The 15,763-nt window shown below is 48.3% G+C and overlaps 5 protein-coding genes across 5 annotated transcripts; 1 reads left to right on the forward strand and 4 right to left on the reverse strand.

Annotated features, from left to right (window-relative positions):
- Positions 1-376: 376 nt before the first annotated feature.
- DFL_000992 (uncharacterized protein) lies at positions 377-3,338 on the reverse strand (the record flags this gene model as incomplete). The annotated part of the gene is made up of 5 exons (XM_067639876.1): positions 377-703; positions 776-1,607; positions 1,687-2,600; positions 2,728-2,906; positions 2,984-3,338. The coding sequence occupies 5 exons, from the start codon at positions 3,336-3,338 to the stop codon at positions 377-379; spliced, it is 2,607 nt and encodes an 868-aa protein (XP_067495553.1).
- Positions 3,339-3,663: 325 nt separating this feature from the next.
- Positions 3,664-5,017, forward strand: DFL_000993 (uncharacterized protein; the record flags this gene model as incomplete). The annotated part of the gene is made up of 2 exons (XM_067639889.1): positions 3,664-4,452; positions 4,526-5,017. The coding sequence occupies 2 exons, from the start codon at positions 3,664-3,666 to the stop codon at positions 5,015-5,017; spliced, it is 1,281 nt and encodes a 426-aa protein (XP_067495554.1).
- Positions 5,018-5,258: 241 nt separating this feature from the next.
- DFL_000994 (uncharacterized protein) lies at positions 5,259-9,607 on the reverse strand (the record flags this gene model as incomplete). Its single annotated transcript, XM_067639890.1, has 14 exons — positions 5,259-5,329; positions 5,394-5,596; positions 5,654-6,327; positions 6,393-6,508; positions 6,565-6,658; positions 6,718-6,882; positions 6,936-7,385; positions 7,457-8,019; positions 8,104-8,587; positions 8,642-9,052; positions 9,109-9,237; positions 9,292-9,412; positions 9,481-9,521; positions 9,581-9,607. 14 exons carry the CDS (start codon positions 9,605-9,607, stop codon positions 5,259-5,261), a joined length of 3,549 nt encoding a protein of 1,182 aa, XP_067495555.1.
- Positions 9,608-10,200: 593 nt separating this feature from the next.
- DFL_000995 (uncharacterized protein) lies at positions 10,201-13,804 on the reverse strand (the record flags this gene model as incomplete). The annotated part of the gene is made up of 16 exons (XM_067639891.1): positions 10,201-10,280; positions 10,342-10,448; positions 10,507-10,651; positions 10,715-11,272; positions 11,326-11,548; positions 11,605-11,742; positions 11,812-11,839; positions 11,914-11,973; positions 12,047-12,071; positions 12,134-12,245; positions 12,377-12,465; positions 12,579-12,619; positions 12,822-12,916; positions 12,995-13,135; positions 13,196-13,362; positions 13,438-13,804. The coding sequence occupies 16 exons, from the start codon at positions 13,802-13,804 to the stop codon at positions 10,201-10,203; spliced, it is 2,376 nt and encodes a 791-aa protein (XP_067495556.1).
- A 529-nt stretch (positions 13,805-14,333) lies between these two features.
- On the reverse strand, positions 14,334-14,780 carry DFL_000996 (uncharacterized protein; the record flags this gene model as incomplete). The annotated part of the gene is made up of 3 exons (XM_067639892.1): positions 14,334-14,371; positions 14,425-14,674; positions 14,742-14,780. The coding sequence occupies 3 exons, from the start codon at positions 14,778-14,780 to the stop codon at positions 14,334-14,336; spliced, it is 327 nt and encodes a 108-aa protein (XP_067495557.1).
- Positions 14,781-15,763: the final 983 nt, after the last annotated feature.

The raw sequence follows: 15,763 nt of genomic DNA on the forward strand, positions 1-15,763 counted from the left end.
GGGATTTAAAAAAGTTTTGCGAGGGTTCCGGGGCCAATGCTTGTGGTCTTTATGAAACTCCCCTTTTTGTGCTCTCTTTATGCATTGTTACTCAAGGTCTAATTAGAAATTCACACTCGAGATTTCACCCAATTAGCTGGCCCCGACAGGAAAGCACGAGGGTTTGGAGTATTCTCTGTGAAAACATCTGTAATTCCTACCATATCTGGAGAAATCTTGACCGTGAGTTGTTCCCTAGGAGCTTTTAGAGCCCGAGCCCGAGCCCTGTAGCTACAGCCCTTTGAGGGAAAGAGACCCCTTCGAGCTCCAGATCGATAGCTCTTTTTGTGTCAATGCTTGCGTGAATGGCAGATCTAAATTTAAACTTGGATACGGGCTATGGGTCTTCCAAACCAGAATTCATAACAGCATTGCCATCATTTGCTGTCGACAGCCTCGCACAGAGACCCAAAAGAACAACCGTCTCGGTCGCGGCGTAGTAGTTCAAGGCGTCAAGCAGTATCTTGAGATGCCGGCTAAAATTTTCCTCGTACTTTTTAAGATTGTCGCTCAGTTTTTCGACTTTGGCGACCTCATCAGGTCCGAGATTGATAGCTCCAGGGTTTGAGGAATTAAGGCTCGGGTCGGCGGAAACAAGTGCTCTGGATAGGTGCGAAGTATAGGACGCAAACATTGTGCAGGTTTGCATGATTTTAGCATGAATCTGGGGGTAGGGAGGTTGCAAGCTGTTAGATCCAGTCGTCTCGCAGAGCTTAAAAAGGTTTCACAGACATACCTTGAGGAGTTTAGAATTTGTCAGCATGCATTCTTTCAAACAGGTATCGAGAAAGTCCACGTGGTTCTGCATGAGCTCATCGACCGTTTTAACGCTGCCGATTCTTTCTTGGAGGTTGTGCCAATTCGGCTCCAGAACTTCTGCCGTGCAAAAGTAGAGAAGTTGTTGAACAAAGACAAGCATTCTTGCCCTTAAAGTAAAAGCGCCTCGTTTCCAACGTTCGATTGAAGGGAAACGGGAGTGATGTCGCCAGGACACCACCTTGGTGTGGTCTTGCCATGCGCCAACGAGGAGGATCTCGAGATGTCGGAGGGATAGTAGGTATCGAAATAATAATTGATATCGGAGGATGGTTTTTCTGGAAATAACTAGAGAGAGGGGAAACGGAACTGCAAAGTCGAGCTCCATTGCATTGAACCCTGTTATTGCCTTATCATCGTCTGGATTCGACGAGCCACGATGGTCGTCAGGTAGGCCGGAGCCTTCATCCACACCGCTAACACTAACGATTCTCATCAACCATTTTGTTAAACCAATCTCATTCATCTGAACCTTGACATCCTCCTTGAAGGGATCTCCCGCCGCGATACTTCCAGGTTGCCGCAAGGTTAGATCGAGAAGGGATTGTAGCTTTGCTACATTGACGTTCTTGGCCGGTTTTTTCAATTCTGATGTTCCTAGCTCCAAGAAATACGAGAAAAAATCGGATTGATCCAGGAAGAAATAATGTTTTAACGAGCGAAGGCGTGCTCGCAGGCCGTGGGTCGTCAGTAAGAGGTTAAGAAGTGATTCATTTGCGTGCGCGTAGGCCGAGCTAACGTTGTCAAGAAAACTAGCGAGTGGGTAAGTTCGGGCACACGCTCTCGAAATTCGAAGAATAAGGTGGTGAAAAACATAGGGGGGGTTCGTACTTTGGGTCATCAAAAGTTAGCGGGACGTCTTTAACTTCTTTGCTCACATCAACACCGCCGCACTCCCGAACTACATTCAGATATTTCCCTGCGAGCAAGACCTTTTCTTTGACAGCTTCGAGCTGTGGGGGTATATCATTATGACGGATAGTGTATCTTTTATCCCAGTATTCATCCGTGTAATCTTCTTCCAGCCGTTCCCTACGAATCGATTTTGTTTCTTTGATCAAGAACTCGGAATGTGCATCTTTAATGACACCATGATGAAGCCACTCGTTGAGCATTACCATATACGGCATCGATGACTGTCGGAGGAGGTATTCAAGTAGGCTTCGGGTAGAAGGGTCTCCAGCCATAGCATTCAGGCGGTTCGTGATAAGGTCGAGAACAGCACCACCTTTGCAGACCTTCCTTCCCATTACAGGGCCCCCGCCAGCGATATTTGCACCATCTCTGAGGGACTCTAGTAGCAATTCAACATCATCTCCGGCAGAATCTAGGTCATCGTCTTCAAGCAGGGAGTTTCTTCGTAATATTTCCTGGGCCAGTGAGTATAGTTGCGAGAGTGTATGAGAAACCGAGATTGTGCTTAGGTGGAGAGTATGCAGGGTGAAGCTAGGGTTAGATAGGAATTGGTGCTCTAGTTGCGCGATGAGTACAAGATAATCTTTCAATAGTTTCCTAATCGCAGCGCATAGTGCATGATTGACAGCACCGAATTCATCGCGTGACTGTACCTCGACAAATGCATCAAGTGCGGCATAATGTTTTGCGACCTTGAGAAGCGACCCTAGAATATCTTTTATACTCGGTTCGAGACCCGTGGGGACTCTAAACTGGGGGCCCGCTAAACGCTCGGCTTCGATAGCGGGATTATACTCCTCCTTGAATCGGAGGTATTGGCCTTCAAATCCCTGTGGAGCACCGATGACAGGAATGTTAGTTGTTTGATTGTAACCAAATAAGCAATATTGAATTTGGATCGGTCTGGTGTGCGAGAGCGCAAGGAATCGTCATGGGGAAAGATCATAAAATCCGTACCATAAAACAAAAAAGTAGATCCTCAATGACCGTAGCTTCCTGAGTCTCTGGGCTCATCTGCTCTAGTAAAGTCGGACCTTTCACCGGAGTGATAGCATTTGATAGTGGAGGACAAGTCGTTCTCGAGGCCAGAGGAGCCGTGGACTGCGGCTTCAAGGAGACTTCGGGGGACCAGGAAACTGCAGCGAATTATGAGCGAAAGAGCCCCCCTAAAACTCCCAGTGGTTCATGAATTCCAAAATTTGTTAAGTCATACCTATCCCATTGTTGCTAGAAACAGGGCCTGCTCGGGACTTCTCTCGGTTTGGAGCGCCCGGTACTTCTCTTGTTTCATTCGGTTTACGTTGTGTAGATTTGGTGACAAAAAGCGCTGTGTTCGCAGTCGTGGTGGTTGTGGTGGTGGTAGTTACTCTACGGTCTGACTTTGGCGGAGGATTGCTGGGGCGAGAGGATGATACAGAAGGGCCTGTATGAGAAGGTATAGCCCCACTAGGCCGATGTGATCGAGGAGAGACGGGAGCGTCCGACAGTGAGGTCGGAGGGCGGTTAGAAGCTCTGGTCGAAGTTGAGAAATCGCGAGCGTGACCTGATCGGGTAGGGCGATGTGACATTGCTGGCGAGGTTGATACAATTAGTGCTCTGTCAAGAAGATGTAAGCTAAGATTGTTCTCTTGGGCCCTGGATAGGTAAGTACTTACTTGGAGGATGTGGAGGAGGAGGAGGAGGAGGAGGAGGAGGAAGAAGTGGGGGATATTGGGAGGTAGAGGGGAGGGGAGGGAAAGATGCTTGCTTGGGGGACGCGCCTGGTTTACACGGGCAGGTACCTACATGCTGCCCCCACCAACCACTAACAACCAACCACCAGCTACTAATCATCATAATCGCCATCATCATCACCTCCTCTACATCTACATCTACATCTACTGCATCTCCTAGATGGCTATCTCCTCCGATCAAGTGCCTATATCTGTATCGACGGCTCAATTACCGTCGTCGTCATCGTCGTCGACTGTCCCAACATCACCCCGCCTCCCCTCGCCACCACCCCCTGTTGAGGACTTGTCGAATCCCACATCACCATCATTCATGGCGAACCCCGGTTTTCCAGCATCTCAAAACACCCCGCAGCTCATCCCCAGTAGTGGAAGCCGGCGAATTCGGAAAGGTACGAAGTCAAAGGATATTACCGGTCCACCATTGGTTCCTCTCGCAGAACTCGACTCTGCATTCCAGCTTCAAGAACACCTAGCTGCCCTCCTCTCCTCGACAACAAACCCTCCGGGTTCCGATCATATCGTACCCCTCTCGCGGAAAGATTGCGACCGTATTGCAAGCTGCCCTGATGGCATAGATGAATGGATGTGGTGCTACGAGTTGACGAGGCGCCTCACGCGCGATCTCAACCATCTCGTCGTTGGTCTCCTGAGCGACAATTGCACCGAGGAAACCTGTCCAGAGATGCGTGCCTCGTTATGGCAATATCTATGTGCGGTCCATGACCCACCTCGTTCTTGCTGCGCGATGGATTATTCCGTGCACACCTTGGACCATGCTGCAAGCACCCTCTGCTCTACAAAACACTTCCCCAGCAGACTTAATATCAATGCAAACGGAACAAAGCAACTCTCGAGTATTTTTCGTCGACTTTACAGGATATTCGCTCATGCTTGGTTTTTACATCGAAGTGTCTTCTGGGATGTTGAGAATGAACATGGCCTTTACGTGGTATTTACCTACCCTCCCAGCATGTTGTCCTGTTTCTAGCTACAAATTTCTAATTCGAACATATTCCCTGCAGTTCTTTCGAACCGTTTCGGACAAATATAGCTTAATTCCAGAAGACAACCTCACGATTCCTAATGCGGCCTTTGATGGTACCGCCAAAGACGATGGTGCCGATTTCATAAGGGCTGGTTCGGAGAATAAAAGCTCAGAGCATGACTCAGATCTTGAAGATGATTTGGATCAGGATACAAATGAATCTGGTGATCGCGATATCCCCGTCGTCCTCAACGATAGTGTATCACCCGACAATATATCTGAGAAAATAAATAATAGCCAACCCGAGGGAGCCTCGGACTTTGGTGGGGCCTTGCCGTCAGAGGACTTCCCCCTGTTTGTCCTCTCTAGAGAAAATGGAGAGCTACCGGCGTCAAGCCAAGGTGAAGAACATGAAGCCTCGAGTGCTGATGCAGTACCTCTTGGCTTCGAGGGTGATGATCCAAGCTCCGATGGACATCAGATTGAACTAAAGCTTGATCTTGGTGGCAATGAACCCCTAGAGAGGTAAATGATGATCGGGGTAGAAATAGCGGCATATCAAGAGTTTTCAGTTTGGTAGCTATGCTGGAACGAGTATCCGTCAAACGCCTAGCCACCCCTCGTACTTAGTGAGAATGAAGCGAGGCTTTAGATAAATATCTCAGAACAAGGCCAGAGCATAAACCGTCCGGGCGTCTGCAAACGTTGAGCTTCGTAATAAAACAAGATAATATGACGAAAACCAGGAACACCGTCACCAGGCACCTTTGTTATCTTTTACGATTATGTTCCCCCCCTTTCTCTTGTATTACAATACTAGTACCATCTTGAAATCGTGTACCTGCAAGTTTTCTTATTATCAACCACAGGAGCTCTGCCTTGTTAGGGGGTGGGGTGGCACTCACGGAATATACAATTGGCGTTTTGGAACATTCCGTCTTTTAAACTCACGACGATGAACTGAGCCCCCTTGAAGCGAGTTTTTATAAGCCTACCGATGTTCTGCGTGTGCGAAAGATCTAGAGCCGCATCAACTTCATCCAAAATATACATCGGGGCGGGTTTGAATTGAAGCAATGCCAAAATCAGTGACAATGCAATCAGGGACCTAAATAATAAGGTGAGAAGAGATCCGAGAACGCAGGTGTGACGGTAGCCTTCATACCTCTGGCCGCCGCTCAATTCCGTCAGACTCTGTTTCCAGACTTTTCCAAGAGAGACTTTTACTTCGAGGCCTTCCGTAATATCCTTGCCCTCCGGAGGTTCAAGTTTTGCGAAGCTTCCAGGTAGCAACTCTGAGAATATTTGACCAAAGTCAACCGTTACCTTTTCCCATGTTCTTTTCAGAGCATCTCGCTTATACTCATCTAAGCTTTCTATGGTCTTCGTGATCTTTTCCTTGTCACGGATGACAGTATGAAGCATCCTTTTGAGTGCTACCTCTTTCTTTTCCACACTGTCGATCATATTCATAACCTTCGGGTTGATCTTCTTTTTCATTCCCAAGAATCTCTCGTTGATAACTTTCAAAGAAGCCCTACATTCCGGTATATTTTGGTTCGTAAAATCGTAGGGACTTCCTGGACGACCAAAGTTCTCCTCTTCATCTTGGATCCATTCGTACTCGTCTTCTAGGGCCTGCAGTGCTTGTTTCAGGGATTCTTGCTCCTTCCTGACCTTTTCGGCTTCGTGCTTGAGTTGCTGGAGCTCAAGACCTTCCTCCGTAATTCTAGTGTTTTTCGCTTTCACCGCTTGTCGGAGAGATTGCAGTTCATCATCAAATCCGCTGAGCTTCTCCCTCTCTCGCTCTAGCTCTAGGAGTAATGACTCGTGACTAGCCTAGATTTTGTGCGGCATTAGCTGCGTGTCGGAAAGCATGTCCACCAATTGATCTTTTATCCTACTTTGATGTTGGTTTGCTCTTCCACAAGATTATTTAATTCAAGTTGTTGGGAGGTAAAACTCAGGTTGGCTTCCTCGAGTTGTTCTTTCGCAGCCGATAGATCGCCACCCGCCTGTTCTGGAAAGACACCTTCAGTCAGCTAGCACAATGATTGAAAGACAGGGATCAAGTACCCATTTCCAGACGAGCAGTTTGGTACTCTTTCTGGAGAGCTTTCATCTGTTCCACCTTTCTACCAAGTTCCGATTTTGCCGCCGCCACGGATTTCTTTAGACAGATTGTTAGCCTCAGAGAATCGAGTCAAGGAAAAGTATATTCTGCTATACTTGAAGTTCAGCAAGCTTCCCGTCTTTGTTTTTTGTAAAATCTTGCATATCCTTTTCTATACGCTTTATATCTTTGATCGCATCGATCTCGGCCTTTTTGTAGTTTTCAATGTCCGTTTTTAGGGTTTCTATGGTCCCTCTTCGCTCTTGAACCGCTTGAATTATCTAGAACGGTTGTTAGCCGCCGTCGCAGAAATTCACGCACGGTAGTAACGTACATTAGACGAAGAGTTATTGCCGATCTGCTCCTCCGTAATTTTGATCTCATGGAGCTTAAGGTCCAGCTTCTGCCTAAAGTCCTTTGCTTCGTCCAAACGCTTCCGTTCGCTTTCGAGTTTTGCCTGGATAGCTTTGAGCTGATTGGTTTCGGATTCCAGTCGCTGGGTCATCACGTTAAGTTCCTGGAGTGTGATCAAGACCCCGCTGGACGTTGGTGCGCTCCCACCAGACAATGTTCCTGAGGGGTCATACACATCTCCGTCCAATGTGACACTGAGCAGGCGCACGGAAGGGTCGAACGTAACCCGCTGTGCCGTCTCGGCGTTCGCACAGACGAGCGCGGAGCCGAATACATATTCCATTGCCTTCGCGACTTCCTCGCTATATCCGATCAAAGATAACGCAAGGTGTACTTTCCCAGGGGCGAGCTTGTGGGCAGATTCTACCCTCTATTTAGGAACAGTGAGCTTTCCGGAATCGAGATGTTTGAAAGGGGAAGATCCTGCTCGAGAATTCCTACCTCCTGTGCAGCTTGATATGCATTTATTTTGTTCAAAGGTATGATCGTCACTCGTTTTCTGAGTCGACCTTTCTCGAGTAGCTGAGCACCCGTAACCTCCGAATCGACAACTACGTTATAGAGCCTTCCGCCAGCGCAGATCTCTAAAGCCGTTCCTGCCTCATACTTGTCCTGCGAAAGAGAAAACAATTGTGCTACAAGACCCTTCACCTTTGACCGATCAAAATTTGCTACCGGGTCAGAATATGTGAATTCGATGCTGGCAACCTTCCGACGGAGCTTGTCAATCTGCTCTTGGATTTGCCGGATATTGGATTGAGTGGATAACTGGGCCTGCTTCATTCGTTCCTCGGCGCCCTCTTCGTACCCAAGGCTTTGCAAGTTTTTTTGGATATGATCGGCTTCACGTTTGAGAGTTTCTAAATTTCGATATAGACCGGCATTCTGTTCCATTGCTTTTTTGGCCCTGGGCTCATCTTCTCGAATACGTTTCTCGAGATCTGCAATTCGAAGCCTGGCTTGCTCCTGGCCGGTGGTTGCGGCGCTGAGGCTGTTCTTGGCGTCTTTGGATGCCGTTAGAGGCAAGTTAGCACAAGCGTGCGTGAAAACTCGATCAACGATTAATATGCGCACGGTCTGTTTCCTACCTTGCAGTTGACTTTGATATCCCGATTGCTGCCCTTCCCTTGTTGCAACGCCGGTCTGCAACGATTGCAAGAGATCATCCTGCTTGTCCATATCCATGGTAAGTTGCTCAATGTGCTGCTTTGCTGCCTCGTGACCGCCTTTGAGATCATCGAAAGCCTTTGTTTTCTTCTCGAGAAGGTTCTGGGCGTTATTTAGTGCGACTCGACCCTGCTCGACTTTCGATTCTTCCTCTCCGAGTTGGACCTTTTTCAAGTCGAAGAGGGTTTGCAAACGAACTGTTTCGTGCGAAGACTCTTTCACTCTCTCCTCCAGCTCTTGGAACCTCCCTCCTTTCCGTAGCTCCATATCCCGCTGAGACTTTACCCTTTGGATGTCTTCCTCGAGCTTGTCGATCTCCAGTTTCATTCGCTTGGCCCCACTCTCGATAAAATCGATTCTGTCCTCTTTCTTCTGAAAGTCCGAGGTGGCACGAGCAATGCGTTCCTAGCAGAACGGGCATCAGCTAAGTTTGCGAGAACATCAACACCAAATCCATACTTTGCCTTTGAGATAGTCATGCGCGATGACGACTCTCGAAAGTCTCTCCAGATCGGACTGGGTTTGTTGGAAGTCTAGAAATGCTCGCTTCTCCGATCTGAGCTTCTCAAGCTTCGGTTCTATTTCCTCCTGCAACAGCGTGTTTATCTCCTGTACTTTATTGTCCTTTTTAGCCATCGTTTTGAGGGCTTTGTCCCGTCTATCTTCGAACATCCTCGTCCCCGCGGCTTCTTCGATCAGCGCAAGAACTTCCTCGGGTTTCATATTCAGCACCTTGGTGATCCTTCCTTGCATGATGAGAAAGTTCGGGTTGTTGATGTTTAACTGAACCGATTGAAACAGATTCTGGACCGTTTGCTGCTGGGCACGATGACCATTTATAAGATATTTGCTCGTGCCCCCGAGCACAATCTGCCCCGAGGAGATATCAGCGCCCGGCATCGAAGAAGATTATTCTGGAAACATACCTGTCTCGTAACGCTTATTTGGCCGTGCTCCTCGAACCCGATGGGACTTCGCTTCTTGTCACTGTTATCAAAAACGATGGTGACGCTCGCCTTGGTGACACCCGCCTGTCCGCGTTTGTAGATTAAATCCTGGTAAGAGTATCAGCTGCGTTTCTCCGGGGTTGATGGACGTCCCGGACGGACCTGTAGATTCTGCGCTCTGACGGTACTCATGTTGGTGATCCCGAGAACAAAACATATCGAATCCAGAATATTCGATTTGCCGCTTCCGTTGAGACCGGTAATCGAATTGAAGCTTTCGTCCCTACAAAGCAGCGCAACTTTCAGTTGGTTACCCGTCTTCTTCGAGCGCGTCTGGAAATGTGGATATACCAGCCGGATATGACAGTACGGACGGCATACGACTTGAAGCCCTAAATGAAAGCATATCGTATTAGCTTTGGGTGTGTGGTGAGGGGATTGGTGGACTTGCGTCTATAATGATTTCAATCACTCTCATGATCAAATAGCCTATCCCACGTGCCTTGGGATGAAAGGTTGTCGGTGTTATCGTAGAGCACTGTTGTAGAACAGGGTAGTAGCTCTAGGAACCTACCTAGAAGCGAGCTTTCTTGTTGCTGCGCAAGCTTGTTTGTTTGAGGTACACGCGCGCCAGTATGTGTTTGTGTGTATCACGTGATTTCGACGTCGTCCCAGGTCAATATATTTAAATTGCACAATTACATGGTAGGAGATAGCTTACCATCTTGGTCTCAGCACATCCTGTACGATGTGGTGCACGGCAAACGCTACGTATTATATGACATACGAGGGTTTGAAAGGCTTTCGGGATCTTTTTTATTATTTAAAATTACCCCGCATGTATGTCGGCAATACAGGTTGAATTTGTGCCAGCCGGGAATATATAGAATAGGGCCAATTACAATTGCGAAGCAGATATGCCACATTTACATTTTAACGCCTCCTCACTTTGCAAAAGTTTGAGATTTCGTAGTCCTTCTGACAATGTGCATTCATTCTAATCTTCCCCAGAGGAGATCAAGATACAATCCTTTCATTGCTACCGACAGACAAATTGTGAACCATACCCGCCTATTCCGCCCGCTCTGGGTTGAGGCCATCGATATCCAAATCCTTGCCCTCCATGAGCTTGTATAGATGTTTAACATCATCTATCGGTTTGTCGTTATTAGCGAAGGTTCTGTAAAATTAACCAAAAGGGTATTTTCTTACCGGTACAAGTTTCAAGGTGGCTGCTTGCATCCAAGCTCTTGGAAACGAAAACGTTATCGCTCGCATCATCTAATTGCTCCCACAAATCGAAAGGCTTCGCCAAAAACCTGCAAACCGTTTAGCATTTGGAGTATCAGACGTTATGTTAGTATGGCCAGTACTTACGTTTCTTCGATAGGCTCCAAAAGCTCGAATCCAGCTTTGAGCTCGTGCTGGGGGTTCTGTGTTTCTACGATCGTAGAGACGATCGCAATCCAATAACCCTTCGGGCAAACATTATGGGCGGATGAGATAACCGCAATATAAATATCTTACCCGGCCGCGTTCGTTAGAATAGAGTGTCGCATCGCAGGTGATGATATTGTTATCTTACCGTTTTTGCGGTTGGCCTCGCTCTGGGGAATGATTATTTGGCCGCTGTCGCTATTGTCGGTCCCCTTGACGGGATGGTTTAACACGCAGATTGCGCGAACGACCTGCTGTCCCGTCCTCTTCTTCTTCTTTCCTTCCGCGACATAGCTCGGGGATGCCAAGACACGTTCCGTTTTGACAACAAGATCGACATATTCACCGTCTTTCCTCGGGTTCTCGAATTTGATTTTAACGCCGGCGACTTTACCGTCATCGGCATGCTCGAAGTCTAGAACTTCGGTGTTAAGCATGTATGTTCCCCCGTGGACCGCCGAAAGACGAGTGAAGGCGCTCGGGAGCTCCCCTAGCCCATAAAGCGGGTATATATAAGGAGATTTCCCATACATGGCAACAGAACCGGCGTAAAGTTTAATCTTGTTGAATGTTTGGCGAGCGGGAAGTTCCAGGTAGCTGTCGTCGGAGTAAAGAGCCATCGCATGGCCGACAAAATCTCGAGTAGGCTCTTCGAGACTGAATTTGTCGTACACAGATTTCATAGAATCCTTCTCGAGGTTCATGCCTATAATCCTGTCAGGGTCAAACGATCGAAGATCGTGGGTTTATCAGGACTACCTTGATGCTGAGGGCCCTTTGCGTCATCATAGGCCGCAACGGACTCAAGGAAAGATTTAAGACGCCCCTTCTCCATTATCCCTATAAGATTAGATTTCGCCGCCTCCAAGGCCGTCGATGGGACTTTATGAACCCCTGACCCCCCGAGCCCGAAGAAACCGCCGCCAGAGCCTCGGAATACGTAGCTTCCGGCGATTTGCTGGAACTGCACGTTGTCTTGGACCTTTTGAACCCTTCGTTAGATCGGATTCCAGAACCAGAAAGGCAGGAGAGACATACCTGCTTTAACTGCCGAAGGATACGGGCAAGCTCGCCGCCTGCCATGAGGAATTTTGGAATCAAATCGATGTTCCAGTCTCTGTCTTTATCTAGCCCGGCAGGGGGCTTCGAGCCATCTCCTCTGAATTTCTCGTAAATCTATAGCGGCCGGAAACCCGAATCAATACCGGCCCATATAAGCTTCGACAATTTATTCCGCGTGCCTACCTGGCTCATCTTCAGACTGGCTCCTTCGCTGCAGCTCGCCGATAAAAGTACATTAGTGACCGCGTACCTAGGAGAAGAGTAGCTGTATTCAAGGTAACATACCCGCCATAGTAGGAGTTCGAATCGATGTGAAGAACGCGCTTCCCTTGCACACTCATAACTCTGCGGTCGAATACAAGTCAGAAAACCGAAATATCCATTTGCCTTCGAGTTCAAAAACATCAGGCCCTCCTACCCGGAGAGAATGGTTTCGGTGAGACCTGAGAACCATGGTTGTGGTTAGCACTGCCGTCGTCGGAACCCGACATGAATTACCCCTTACCGGTGCCCATAACGACAACATCGAACCCCTTCTCCAAATCTTTGATTGGGTCTTGACCGTCATCCATGATGAATATGAAGTTTCCGCTTAATCGAAGGTAGTTTGGCTTAATCTACGTGTCCGTCAGTTGGAGTACGCGATAGCTAACGTAGTAAATAAATTGCAGGGGGGGCTCTCGCCAGTAAGGGTCCCTCGAACGTGAAAGAAGGAAGCCTCAATCAACAAAATCAATAGGAAACTTACGGTATTCAGATACCAGGCAATTATGTGAGCAACAAAGAAGGTATGATTGATAAAGCAAGCTTTGAGGTAAGGTGGAGAGGAGAGGCAAGCTTCAAGTAGGATGAAAGGTGGTGTTGGACGGATTCGGGCAGGTCAGGACAAACATTCGTTCTCAAATGAGGGGTTCGCCAACACACCGGGAGCTCATGTGAATGCTAGCTACTTCGGTAGGTAACCACCTTGGGCTGCGGACAACAGTTGTTGCTATATGAAGCCATCCGACTTGACTCTGAGCTAGAGTGCGTATGCAAGCCAGGGGTATGTATATCATCTTTGGCAAGTCCGTTGTATGTATGTACAATCGTGAGGCTCAAAAAAAAAAGCAAGTTTTAGCTGGGTAATATATACAATTGCAATTAAGTGTGACTTGAGCTATAAATCTCGAGCTGGGTGTGGAAACGGTTACAGCTCCAGGCGTTTGGTGTCTTTTGCATCCAATCCAGCTTTCGGTATCGCCTCTTCGTCTGAAATTTGCGTATCTGCTCCGGGAGAAGATTCGGCCTGTTTGGATCGTTTGGTATATCAGCTATTGTAATTCTCACATCCAAAATGATGGTACTCCCGCCTATGGATACGTACGTCGAGAGTCTGCGGATTGAAAGCGGGACCCTTTCCGCTAAGATCAATATCGGGGTCTGATCCAGCCACCTTGAGCGCTTCCTGCCAGGCGTAGTACCTCTCGGTAAGAGCGTGCTTGATCGCTCTCTGGGTGTCGCGAACCTGATAACCACTATTAATCCTGCGACATTCATACGTAAGATGACAGAGGGTATTGCTCACGAGACGATCGCGGGCGTATGCCTCGGATTCTCCGTAGCCCGGCTTCACCCTTTCACGTTCGAGCTGCTGGGTGGCCAATATATTACGTTCCTTCACACACGCCCACCAGAGTTTGTGCAAATCGTCCCAGCTTTTATGCCTTAGCTCTTCGACGGCCCATGCCCGACCTGCACCGGGGATTTCCATGTCAGTATGCATATGGGATATTTATACAAGTAGGCTTGGTGGATTTTAAGCAATACCGTGTCTGTGGTCTTCTTCCGGGGTCGGGATGGATACCCTTTCCTTGTTGAAAAAACCCCAAAGCCCATGTTCTGGACTGGTGACAACGTCCGTATGTTTCGACGGATCGGTAACCGGCTGAGGCAGATCATCCCCAAGGTATTGGAGAGAGACCCTCCCTGGGTACGGTTGACGCCGTAGGGCTGAGGCTCCACGGGACCGATTCCGAGGAATTGCGCATTGGTGCGATGTATGCAACGATCGGGAGGGTGTGTATGCTGTCAGATTTCGGATTGCATTGGCACCCCCCATATGCCGAACATGGCTGCGGGAGAGCTGAGCAGCCAAGTCGCGCAAAGCGGCAGTAGTGTTACCGAGGCCTCTCATCGATGTTGAGGTGATAAGAATGTATCAGGTTCATGATACATTGACCGATGAATTTTTATAGGTTTCAACTGCTTGGTTTAGGATGCTCGCTTCTTTTCCTTGCAGTTTCTTGCCTTTTTCTTTCTTTTCTTTTTTCGGTGTTGTATGTACTTAAGGTATAGCGCAGCGGCAGCCCATGATATATTGGTGCTAATGGTGCACAAGACTTCTCGATTAACAGGCACGCATGAGAGATACGATTACAATTACTGCTCAAGTACCTACTCGGTTAGGACGCGGGCGAGTACAACTATTCTTGACGATACGGGTGCTGGAATAAAACCCCAAGTGGTCCCGTTTATTCAACCATGCGACCAACCGCGCGATGCGCACGCACGAAGCCCTTCCCTCCAAAATCTCACCGAGGTGTCACGGGATTTTAGGATGCATTAACCAAGTACTTAACTCTCCACGCGGCGTCCGGTTAAGCATACAGACATCTACAATAAATACGGCCAACCCATCCCATCCCATAGTTACTCGTGAAACCCTACCGCGCAGGCGGGAACCGGTGTCGGAAAGCTTTATCTGTAGGCGCGTTCAGCAGCATCGTTTAAATCCATACGAGCAAGGAAACATACCGCTGTTCTTGACAGTATAGAGGAAGTTGACGATGACATCGTGCTCGTTGATGGCCTGGTTGTTGAAATGCCGACGGACGGCAGAAAGGAGAGCGTCCTGCGGTTGTCTGTCCCGATGCGAAGCCGACTTTTTACCGATTCCAGCCGACAGGACGGCTGCGGAGTAGGGGGTGCTCGCAGACGGGGTGCGAAGGAGGTTGGCAGACCGGTACTGCTGGAGAAGGGCAATCGGCATTTGGTCCCATGCGATCTAGGTATCATCACGGTGAATTAGCTAGAACGATCCGAAATGAAATGGTAGAAGGGATCAAACCCACGCCTATACCATCCTGTTGCGATTGTGTCGAAGCCGCCATCAGAAAGTAGGTATGTCAGTAGGTACCCAAGTAGGTATGTCCGAGTATGTTTTGTCCGGTCTGGCGATTTTCATGAGGAGAAACCTTTTAAAGAAGGAAAAGAGATCTGGGGATGAGGCTTGGGGTAGTGTTGTGTTGCGTTTGTCATTACCCTTTTCCTGGGTTGGGAAGAGCCTGGCACCGACAAACCTCTGGCAACACAACAGCCCTGATTTACAACAATGTCAACGAGAGAATGGATTACAGTCAAGAGGTACGGCGGATATATCTCATGTCCTCGAGGGTTATTCCGAGCCGTGATAGGTAACTTTGTCAAAGACCCCAAGCTACCTGGTTGATTGATTTACGGTGGTGCTGTTTTGCAAATTCGGTGTACTGACCCGGGCCCCTAAATTCCACTGGTGGTGATCAGGTCATGATGTGGAATAAACATCGGGCGTAGGTTCTTTCGTATAACAATATCGAATTCGTTGTTGGTGACTCGGAGCCAATGCATCAAGACAAGCAAGTGGCTTGGATCGAAACATCGGTTCAGCCATTCAGGATCACCAATCGGTCATATCCCGTACAAGGTCTCATTCAAAACCCGAAAAGGCATTCGATGCAGAATCAACCTCAGCACTTACCTAGCCTCGAATCCGCTGGTACTTCTCGAATGGAGACGTAACGGAGCCCGCGAAGCAGTTGGATAGGATATAAGATAAGGTCCCATCGGAAATGTCATGCCTCGAATGCGGATAATAGCATCCGCAGGTCCAGAGGAGTTGAAATTGTCTCAACTTTTCAAAACAGCCATCATGGAACCGCCCTTTTTGGAAAGAAAAAAAATTGCCAGGGGGGGCACATGAGAGGTATTTACCTAGGTAATACTTTCTACCGATACGTTCCTTAGGTAGTCCGGTCGTGTTCACGAAAAGGGCATCGGTAACGCATTTGTGTTGTGAAACCAGGACCTGCTCGGACCTGCCAGGTGCTACCCGAGC

Source organism: Arthrobotrys flagrans (assembly GCF_004000055.1).
Source record: "Arthrobotrys flagrans strain CBS H-5679 chromosome Unknown unitig_15, whole genome shotgun sequence".
Taxonomy (NCBI): Eukaryota; Fungi; Ascomycota; class Orbiliomycetes; order Orbiliales; family Orbiliaceae; genus Arthrobotrys; species Arthrobotrys flagrans.